Here is a 10,803-nt window from a genome sequence, read left to right as displayed (position 1 = left end):
GTGGGACGTCCGGGAGGACTTCCTCATAGCACTTTTCTCTCTCTCCCTTGCTGGTTAAAATGTTGGCTGCAATTAATACACAATCTAACATCTGACACTAACTTTGATCACTAAAGCTGCCCTTAGTAGCTCCATTGCAGTACCAAACAACAAACTTTGCTGGCCAAAAATTAACAACTAACACTAACAAATACACTAATACATCTATTGTGGATGCTCTAACTCTGTTAACTTTAGTAATAAAAAAAACAATTATACCCTTCTCTTCTTCTTCAGTATTTTTGTAAAAATTAAAATAAAAAAAAATTAATATACTCGATTTTTTCCACCCTAAATCAAACTTCAATTCATTGCTAAATTTGTAACGTAGTTATTAATTTAATTACATCTAAAGTTATTATATATATATATATATATATTACTAGTGGCAACAAAACATAACAAAACAGAGTTTAAAAAATGAAAAGAAGTGGAAACAGGAAAATAAACCTAGTAAACTAACGAATAAGCAATGGAAGAACTAAACTGAGGGAGTTGGTGAATCTCAGACAAATGCCCAGATTTGTCATTATGATTTCTAAAAGAAATGGATAGAAATCGAAATAAAAATCGAAATAGTCATCATATTATTTTTTCATCACAAAAGTAAGATTATAGATTACCCAAAACTCTGAGAAAACTTTATACATAGATATAAATTGTATATAGTGTATGTGCGTACCGGATTCTGCACTAGATGAAAGTGGATCGGGGCTCTGCACTCGGTTGGACTATCCAGGGACTGAGGTTCCTGCCACAAGAAGCACCGTTAGAGCTGCCCGGCCGGGGTTGGCCGGATAACCCCTCCAGTGTGGGAATTAGTGATCGGAAAGAGAATGTATATCGAGTTGAGCTTGTAGTTTTACTTGGAATCGTTCAGTCACCTTCAATGTGAAGCTCATATTGTATATATAGTGTTCCTTGCTTGCTTCTCAAGGTGGGTTCATGGAGTTTGGATGCTGCTAGGTGTCCTTTTAGCATTGCTCAAGGTGGGGGACCACCTGGTAGTTGTCATTGAATGCATATACTTATTGTAGTCATGCTGATAACAAACCACATTCCTCTGATTCAACAACTTCCGTGATTCTAGTTGTAGGGGACCAGCTGAGGTGGCAACTTGCACATGCACACATTCACAACTTCCACGTTTCCTTACGAGATTTCCTCAGCTCGGTACCGATGTGCCTCAGCCCGGTACCGATGTGCCTCAGCTCGGTATCATTATGCCTTGTCTCGGCCTTTTACAGGATCATTCATGGAGATGGGCTGATCTATTTGAATATCTTTGTATGGGTTCGACCCATTTTTTGCTCGGCCCATAGGTTCAGCCTCGCAGCTCGGCCCAGCCCAGCACCACGACTGGACTAGCCTTTCCACTGAGGGTTGGGCCCAAGTGCTTGAGGACCTAGTTGGACTGGTAATCATGAAGTTGGGTTTAATTGGTGTGCCCATATACTCATCCAGTCCACTTGGATTCGAACTTCAGTGGATTGGGCCGACCCAAGGCTTGGACCCGTCCCATTTCACATTTAGTCGCTTCATTTGCCCTTAGCTCGTGCTAAGGTTTCCCTTGGGGGGAGCTATTGCTCTGCTTCCTAAGCGTTGCGTCGTTTCAATTTTTCCCAGTTCGGTCTTGGTGACAGTTTAATCCTGACACACAATCCCTGCATGCGTCTTTTTATGGTGACACGTGGCGATGTGAGATAGGTGTGCAAAGATAGTGCGTCGATTTCATACTGAAGGTCATGCTCCATGTACCTGCGCGCCGGCTAGTACAATTAATGCTCTGGCTGTCGATACAAATCCCTTCGTCTGCTTTTTCGTTCCTCTAGAGAGTTTAAAAGAGAGAAAAAGAACTCTTCCCCTTCCTCTGAACCAGTCTCGTTGGTGCCCTGCTCAGACTTTTTCGCCGCTGATCTTGCTCTATAACCACTGTTCTAATCTCTGTAAGTCCTCTTGTGATTCTTCCTCTCTTGCCTCTTTTTATCTTATTCATCTTGTTTGGCCTACTCACTGTCTGTGTTTTATACTCTGTTATCTGAGTCCTACCTCTGTCCCCTTAGGTTTGTTAAATGGGGAAGTTTCGTTCACTAGTTGATACCCCCGAGGCCATGGCTATGTTCCGCCTGGACTATAATATTCCCAACGACGTTACCCTTTCGTTATCGAAAGTAGATGCCAAGCATATGGGCATGAGGAATACCGTTGCTTTTCCCATCGCGGCCATAGTCGATGGAGGGGTTCGGTTTCCTCTTGACCCGTTGGTTCGTCGGTTTCTGCATCAAGTCCAGTTAACCCCAATGCAAGTATCTGTGAACCTTTTCCGTGTTGTTTGCGACGTATCTGCCCTCAATAGATGATTGGGTTTGAACTTTAACATATGGGATATCTTAGGTTGTTATACTCTTTCCTATAACAAAGACCACAGCACGTATTACTTGTGTGTTCGCTCGTTTGATTGCCAGTTGGTTACTGGGTTACCCGATTCGGATAAGCACAACGATGATTTCTTATAGGTTGGTGGAAACCTGGAGTTCCCCGCCAGAACTGAGTTTCAGTCTGAGAGGATGCCCCAGAAAGACGGCTACCCTAGTTCGGGCCTCTCATTCTAATGCCTTTTGTATTTCTTACTTTATTTTGGATGTTGCTCTAATGGATCACTTCTTTTTTTTGCAGAGGCCTCTCATTTCCAACGAAGACCGAACCGAGAGAACGCTGAAGCCATAAAAGCGGCCCTGAGGAATAAAAAGAGATCTACACCCGAGTTATTGGAATACCAGTCTACTTACCGTTCCACTATTCCAAAGAAAGCGAGGCTCGCTGCTGCCCTTCTGGACTCTGATACTGAGACCGACACGTCTCTCACTCCTTTGGTCGCGAACCATCACAGGAGTCAAGGTGCACTTTCTGAGAGAGCGCCCTCCTCTGTCCCCAGTTTCGCAGGGGGCGGGTCTGTGGCGAAGAGAAGAGTGTTGGTGGATTTAGAGGCGGAGGCTTTCGGAGCCTCCGATGTTTTGGAAACCCCTTCGGAAAGGACCGAGTTAAAGAGCCTAATGGAAGTGAAGATGAAGGTGGGAGCTTCTAGGACCCCTGCATCTGCTGTCGAGCCCTCAGCTTTGGTCGCTGTGCGAGCAAAAAAGAGAAGACAAGAGGCTGGCAAAGCAGTGGTGGGGGAAGCTTCTGAGGATCCTATTGAGGATGAGACCTTTGAGAAATGGGAGTCGTTAATGTCGCATAAAGGCAGGCCCATTTCCACTTCTGATTCAGTTGTTGCTTCACAAGATTTTGCCTTTGATTTGACTAAGTTTTTATTGATGCCGGTTGACATGGCCGACCATAATGGGCCCCGTGATATTCCTATCCTGAAGGGGACCCTTCAGATGATGACTGGTGTAAGTGTTTCCTCGTTTTACTTGTCTTTATTGTTGCGTTGCTGTCTCATTTTCTCTTAATTCTTCGTTGTCCTTTGCAGTGTATCCAGAGAATGCATTTATCCATTACCTGTACTGAAGAGCTAGAAAAGGCCATGCTAGAGGCCGCAATGAACGCTAAGAGACTGAAGGTAAGCTTGGAGACAAAGAAAGAAGGACGCTGAACCGCGGAGAGGGAAGCATTTTGATTGAACAAGATTGTCGCTTCAGCTGAAAAGTCGAAGAAGGCTTCTATTGGGACACCGGCTCAACTCGAGGGGAAGGCGGCCGAACTGGAAGCCGTTATTGCCGTGATGGCCACCGAGCGCTCTACTTTGGAGGCCAAGCATTGGCAACAAGGCTGGGATGAAGTTGGGGCAGCGTATAAGAACGAGGTGCTAGTACTGCGAGACAAGCTCTTTCTAAAGGGTTAGACAAGTGCTTTGGCTGCTGTGCTAGTTCTTGAAGGCTCTTCCCTATTTGAGGATGTTCCCGTTCCTTCGAGATCCTTGGGTTTGAAGACTATTTCCACCGCTGCTGTTCTTCCAGCCGAAGTTTCCCTAGAAGCTGATTCTGCAAACAAGACCCAGGATAGTAATGTTGCTGTTGAAACGGTGGATGTTGAAGGGATTGAAACCCTAGAGACCGAAGCCGCGAGAGATGCGGTTAAGGAGACTTCTACTTCTCAGAAAGTTGGAGCTGCCTCTACTTTTCCTCCCCCAGACGGCCTGGACGAAATTGTTGATGCTGCTCCTGAGTTTCCCTCTGTTACTGAAAGTTGATGTTAAAAGGATTTGAACTTTTTTGCTTTTCTGTTTTGATGTATCGTGGCTCGGTCTCTAGGACGAACTTTCTTTCTGCACTTGCCAAGACAATTTTTCTTTTCTCTTTTCTTTTCTTTGCTGCTGGTTATGAGGCCATCTGTGCCTTTTGTTGGATGATAGAATTTTCTCTTTGAACTTGCAGTCTGATGCTGTTTGGCTTTTATGTCTGAATGTTTTCTATACTGCCTGCCCCCGGCCGAGCACTGTTGGGACCTCGGGGTCGAATCGATGCTCGGTCTGATTCTGTACTGCTTTTAAATAGATGCTCTATCTGATTCGGTACTGCTTGCCCCCGGCCGAGCATTGTTGGGGCCTCGGGCCCGAACTGGTGCTCGATGTGGCTTTTCACTATTTGCCCCCGGCCGAGCACTGTTGGGACCTCGGGGCCGAACTAATGCTCGGTGTGGCTAACGGATGTGTGGTATGGATGTGCTTGAGTTTGTAAGTGGATCTTACTTAGGTCCAGGTTGGTTTTAAGAGAAAATAATTGTTTGCCCCCACCTAGAGCTAAGTAAGATTGGTACTGAAGATTGTACTCTTAGATAAAACTGCTTAAGTCTGTTGCAACTTTAATAGTGCAGATGCGTTTGAATGAGATAAAGGCATGAAGAGGTGTCTTACTCAGGTCCAGGTTGGTTTGAAAAAACAATTGTTTGCCCCCACCTGGAGTTGAGTAAGACTAATGCTGGGAGTTTGCTCCTGACAAAGCCAGGTCACGCTTGTTCCAACTCTGTTTGTTTAAATCAGTATTGAAGTGTTGACGTGTTGGTACTTAAGGAAATCTGTGGATTCAATGATGTTTACTTAAGATATGTTAGTGTGGTTTCCACCAAGTAATTCCACTTGGCTATAGTCCAATTTAGTTGCCAAACATTATTCCAACAAGCAATTCCACTTAGCATGTTTGAGTGCTAACCAAATTTAAATTCCGTCCAGTCGTTCTGAAACTAAGTCCATTTGGGTTAAGACCAAAGTTAACTCCGTTTGATAAACATCAAAGCTAATTCCATTTGGTGACGACCAAAGCTAATTCCGTTTGATAAGCATCAAAACTAATTATGTTTGGTAAGAACCAAAGCTAATTCTGTTTGGTAAGAACCAAAGCTAATTCTGTTTGATAAACATCAAAACTATTTCCATTTGGTAAGAACCAAAGCTAATTTCGTTTGATAAACATCAAAGCTAATTACAAGAATTTGATAAATTTGAGAGAAGTGGGGAAGCATTTGCATTGGTCAACAAATAAATGCCATTACATTCTGATAGAGGGGGTGGGGGACAATTCTATTGATAGTATTTTTTTAGATTTGCTACGTTCTAGGGCCGAGGTATAGCTTTGCCATTAAGATCCTCTAGGTAGTAGGCTCCATTTCCGGCGACAACTGTGACTTTGTAGGGACCTTCCCAGTTAGGCCCAAGTTTGCCCTCACCAAGCACCTTTTTGTGATCCATAACTTTCCTCAAGACCAGTTCTCCTGGAGTAAATTGCCTTGGGAAAACTTTTTGGTTGAAACTCTTGATGAGCTGCTGCTGATACGCTATAAGTCTGATCAGTGCTGCTTCTCTTCAGCCCTCTGCCATATCTAGTGCTTGTGCAATAGCTTTCTCGTTACTGGTGCTCTCAAACAATTCAGACCGAAGGGTTGGGAGGCCGACTTCGAGTGGGATGATGGCCTCCATTCCGTAGGTTAGTGAGTAAGGTGTTTCCCCCGTTGATCGCCGTGCTGTGGTTCGGTATGCCCATAGCACGTGGGGTAACTCTTCAACCCATTTTCCTTTGGCATGCTCAAGCCGTTTCTTTGCTCCATTGATGATGGTTTTGCTTGAGGCTTCTGTCTGTCCATTGCTTTGCAGGTACCCTGGAGAAGAGTTCCTATACTCGATCCTGAGGTCGGCACAAAATTTTTACTATCAAACTGTGTTCTATTGTCTGCAATCAGTACCCGTGGGATGCCGAAACGCACCACCACATTTCTCATAACAAACCGCTTCGTATCTGCCTCTTTGATATTTGCCAATGCCTCGACTTCAACCCATTTAGTAAAATAGTCAGTTGCTACAATGAAGAATCACCTGTTCCCAGTGCCTCGCGCCAATGGTCCGACAATATCCAGACCCCATTGGGCAAAGGGCCATGGGCTGGTGAGTGGGGTGAGAGTTTTGGCTGGCTGATGAATGAATGGAGCAAACCTCCAACATTTATCACACTTCTGTACGTACTGCTGAGCATCTTGTTGCATCCGCGGCCACCAATACCTGTGAGTGAGGGCTCGGTGCGCCAGCGATGTTCCGCCAACGTGGCATCCACAAATCCCATTGTGAATTTCGTAGAGAACATTCTCGACCAAATTTGGATGCACAAATAGAAGATAAGGGCCAAGATAGGAGCGTCTGTACAGCTTCCCGGATGGTGAGATCCAAAACCGAGCTGACTTATGTCTGACTTTGTTGGCTTCCTTTTTGTCTTCGGGGAGAGTACCAGATTTTAGAAAAGCAAGTATTGGATCCATCCAGCTCGGCTCTACGCTGCTGCAGAGGACTGGAGACGCAATGCTTGGCTCTGGCACGAACTCAACCCAAACTTTTCTGGCATCTTTGGTATCCACTGATGAGCCGAGACAAGCCAAAGAATCAGCATGGCCGTTTTTGTCCCAACTAATTCGTTCCACTTGTATGGATTGAAACTTTTTGAGTAAGTTTTTGGCCTTGCCTGCGTACATGGCCATTCTTTCATCCCGTGTTTCGTAGACCCCGGAAAGCTGGTTTACCACTAGCTGTGAATCGCTAAAAACAAGAAGTTGTTCTGCACTGAAGTGTTCAGCACTGCGTAAGCCAGCCAACAACGCTTCGTACTCTGCCTCGTTGTTCGAAGCCTTCCAACCGAGCTTAAGAGCCTGTTCCCAGATAAATCCTTCTGGTGAGATAAGTACTACTCCTGCCCCCGAACCTCAGTTGTTGGACAACCCGTCAACATAGAGCTACCAGATGTTTCTGATGAAGGGTTTCCAGGCTTTCGAAGCGCAAGCTTTCCTTGTTCGTTGATGCGTGGCACCTGTGCCGAACTTGGGTTCCCTGGTTCAGTACTCTGGATGGAAGCAAATTCTGCAACGAAATCTGCTAAGACCTGGGCCTTAATTGTTGTCCTGGGTTGATATCGAATGTCAAACTCGTCAAGTTCTACAGCTCATTTTGCTGTTCTGCCAAAGAAATCGGCTCAGCTAAATACAGATCTGAGGGGGAATTCAATGAGGACATTGATGGTATGCCCCTAGAAGTAATGTTGTAACTTCTTCGAGGCGATAAGCATTGCGTTAGCTAACTTTTCCAATGGTAGATACCGTGTCTCGGCATCTAGTAAAGTCTTGCTAACGTAGTATACAGGCCTCTGTTCCTTGTTAACCTCTCGAATTAATACTGCGCTTACGGCATGATCTGAGACTGCTACATAGAGGTACAGCTCCTCTCCTAGCTCTGGAGTAGACAGAAGAGAAGGTGTGCTAAGGTATTTTTTGAGACTTTGCAGTGCTTCGGTGCACTCGGAACTCCATTCAAATGCTGCCATTTTCTTCAAAAGCTAGAATAAGGGCTTCATCCGGTCTGAAGACTTGCTGATGAATCGATTTAGTGCGGCCGCCATTCCGGCCAGTTTCTGCAGCTCTTTAGCCTTTGTTGGTACTTCAAGATCTTGTATTGCTTTTATTTGGTCTGGATTCGTCTCAATTCCTTTGTGAGTGACCATATATCCCACGAACTTTCCTGTTCCTACCCCGAAAGCGCACTTCGAGGCATTGAGGCGAAGTTGATGGTTCTTTAATATGCCGAAAACTTCTCTCAAGTCTGTAAGATGGTCTGTAGCGAACTTGCTCTTGACTACCATATCATCTATATAAGCTTCCATTGGTTTTCCCAATTGGTCCTTGAACATCCGAGTGACCATCCGCTGGTAGGTCGCCCCGGCGTTCTTGAGGCCGAACGACATCACTCTGTAGCAGTAAGTTCCTCTCGGAGTGATAAATGCTGTCTTTTCTTGATTCAGACCGAACAGTAGTATCTGATGATAACTGCTATAAGCGTCCAGGAAACTCATGCGCTCATGCCCTACTGTTGAGTCTACTAGTTGATCAATACGAGGCATAGGAAAGCTATCTTTAGGGCAGGCTTTGTTCAAGAAAATGAAGTCAACGCAAACTATCCATTTTCCGTTCTTCTTCTTGACTACAACTGTGTTGGACAGCTATTGCGGGTACTGAACTTCCCTGATTGCTCTTGAAGCCAGGAGTTTTTCGACTTCGGCAATTACTGCTTTGGTGTGCTCGACTGAGGATCTCTGACTTTTTTGCACAATGGGCCGAGCTGAAGGGTTGATGTTGAGCTTGTGGCAAGAAAATTCTAGGTCCAACCCTGGAGTATCATATGCTGACCATGCGAATACGTCCATATTTTCCCTCAGCAGTTCCAACAGCTGAAGTTTCTCATCATCGCCTAGCAAGGTACCGATAAGGAAGTACTTTTCTGGGTCATCCTCTTTTACCAAGACTTTCTCAAAATCCTCTACCATCTTTTTCTCTGGGATTCCCCCTAAATCTTCCAAGACTGGCTGTTCGGCCACTTCTACCGTCTGTACCCGATTGTAGAGCTGCTTTGCCTTTAATGCTGCCATGAAGCAATGTTTGGACGCAACTTGATCCCCTGAGATCTGCTCTACTTCGTGTTCTGTTGGGAAACGGATGAGCTGGTGGTAGGTTGAAGGGACTGCCTCCATTTGATGAATCCATGGGCGGCCAAGTATGGCATTGTAAGGGGATGGTGTATTAATAACCAAGAACTCTATCTGGAGGGTTTTTGTTCCCGCTATGACTGGCAGCACTATTCTGCCAAGTGGCCATTCTGGCTATGAATTGAAACCGACCAACGGGGCTGCCGCTGGGGTGAGGTGCTACTCGGAGAGACCAAGCTTTCTGAACAAATCATCATACAGTATGTCTGCTGCACTGTCTTGATCTACAAGGACTCGTTTTACGTCAAATAGTTTCCCAATTCCCACAGTTATAATCAGTGCATCAGTATGTGGGTGTTGTATGCCTTCTAAATCTTTGCTAGTAAATGAAACAGTGCACAAGGGGGATTTGGGTACTGTACGTACCTTTTTCGATACAGGCTCTACTAACATGACCCTCTGAATTTGCGCAGCCTTAGCGATCTCTTCTTTCAGTGTCTCATCAGATTCTTGAGTCGTCGTCCTATAGATCACATTTATTAGCAACCGAGGTGGGTGCTTAACATTCGGTTCTGGTGGCGGGTTCCCCAGTTCGGCCACTTCCTTATCCTGATCAATGTAATCCCTTAGGTGCCCGGCTGCCACTAGATCTTCCAAGTGTTGCTTCAGTGCCCTGCAGTTTTGAGTCATGTGCCCCCTGTCTTGGTGGTAGGTACATCTGAGCTTCTGATTATGCCGAGCTGGATCTCCTAACATTTTCGGTGGCCAAACAAAGAAGGGCTCTGTCTTGATCTTTTCCAAGATTCGATAGATTGGCTCTTTGAATACAGTCACAACGGCTTCGTGGGATTTGGACTTATCCACTTCATTCACTGCAATCCCTCGGTGTTCTCCTTGATCTGTTCTCTTCTTGTGCCGAGCTGTTTGTTCTGCTGACGTTACCTCGATGGGGATCTGATCATCTTTGAGGCGAGCGTACTGCTCAATCCTGGCACACAAATCTTTCAAAGTTGTGGCCGGGCGCTTGGTAAATGATTGTCTCAGCTTAATTTTCGGGTGCAGACCATGTTTGAAGGACATAACGGCCATTTGTTCGCTGCACACATTTTCCTCCAGGTCATTGTACTCTTCCCAGTACCTCCTGGCATAATTACGCAGCGTTTCTTCCTACTTCTTTCGGAGACCAAACAGTGTATCCGGCTCCTTCGGGATCTTAGTGTTGGAGACAAACCTGGCTAGGGACTCTTTGGATAGCTCCTTCCAGCCATGGATCGATCCAGCGGGGAGACGATCGAACCATCGAAGTCCGGTTTCTCCCAAGCTGGATGGGAAGACTTTACACATCAGTGCCTCATCTCGGTTCTATAGGGACATCATTTGTCTATAATGGCTAATATGTATCAGCGGGTCCGACTTCCCGTCGTATGAAGTGAACTTTGGTGGGGTGAATTTCTTTGGAGGTCTCAAGGTCTCAATCTCCGGGGAGAATGGCGAAGAGACGAGCCTGTCCAGTGCTCAGTGTTCTCTCTGGCAAATAGTACGGTCCAGATGATCCCGATGTTGTTCGTTCTGCCAATTGCCAATCAACCAAGTACGAAGGTCCTGAGGAGGGTAATCAGTCTGTTGGCTAACTATCTTCTGCCTCTTGGCCCTTCTCCGGCGTGACCCACGGGTGTGACTGCTTGCTGCCTCACACTGTACTGGGATAGGCTGGCATTGTTGCCCAGACTCATTCCTGGGAAACTTCTTCGCTGGTGGCTCTCTAGATGAACTCCTCCGTCGCAAACGAGAGGGCTCCGCTTCCATCTTCTTT

General features: G+C 45.7%; 2 protein-coding genes across 2 annotated transcripts; both read right to left on the bottom strand.

Annotated features, from left to right (window-relative positions):
* Positions 1–5,839: 5,839 nt before the first annotated feature.
* On the bottom strand, positions 5,840–7,835 carry LOC145819217 (uncharacterized). Its single transcript, XM_082913179.1, has 4 exons — positions 7,612–7,835; positions 7,221–7,416; positions 6,347–7,167; positions 5,840–6,158 (listed from the first exon to the last, which is right to left on the bottom strand). The coding sequence occupies exons 1-4, from the start codon at positions 7,833–7,835 to the stop codon at positions 5,840–5,842; spliced, it is 1,560 nt and encodes a 519-aa protein (XP_082769305.1).
* A 1,374-nt stretch (positions 7,836–9,209) lies between these two features.
* On the bottom strand, positions 9,210–10,079 carry LOC145819216 (uncharacterized). Its single transcript, XM_082913178.1, has one exon. It carries the CDS (start codon positions 10,077–10,079, stop codon positions 9,210–9,212), a length of 870 nt encoding a protein of 289 aa, XP_082769304.1.
* Between the last annotated feature and the right edge of the window lie 724 nt (positions 10,080–10,803).

The sequence above is a fragment of the Camellia sinensis genome, chromosome 2 (genome assembly GCF_055761805.1).
Source record: "Camellia sinensis isolate YWXY chromosome 2, ASM5576180v1, whole genome shotgun sequence".
Classification (NCBI taxonomy): Eukaryota; Viridiplantae; Streptophyta; class Magnoliopsida; order Ericales; family Theaceae; genus Camellia; species Camellia sinensis.
This window is presented reverse-complemented; position numbering and strand designations above follow the sequence as displayed.

Bases quoted from the DNA above. Each gene is read 5' to 3' on its own strand.
- LOC145819217 (XM_082913179.1), bottom strand. From the start codon at position 7,835: ATGGCAGCATTTGAATGGAGTTCCGAGTGCACCGAAGCACTGCAAAGT. The intron at 7,417-7,611 runs GTATCTACCATT...ATATCAACCCAG, and splicing joins TTACTAGATGCCGAGACACG to GACAACAATTAAGGCCCAGG. The intron at 7,168-7,220 runs GTTCGGGGGCAG...ATCTGGGAACAG, and splicing joins CGGGTTGTCCAACAACTGAG to GCTCTTAAGCTCGGTTGGAA.
- LOC145819216 (XM_082913178.1), bottom strand. From the start codon at position 10,079: ATGGCCGTTATGTCCTTCAAACATGGTCTGCACCCGAAAATTAAGCTG.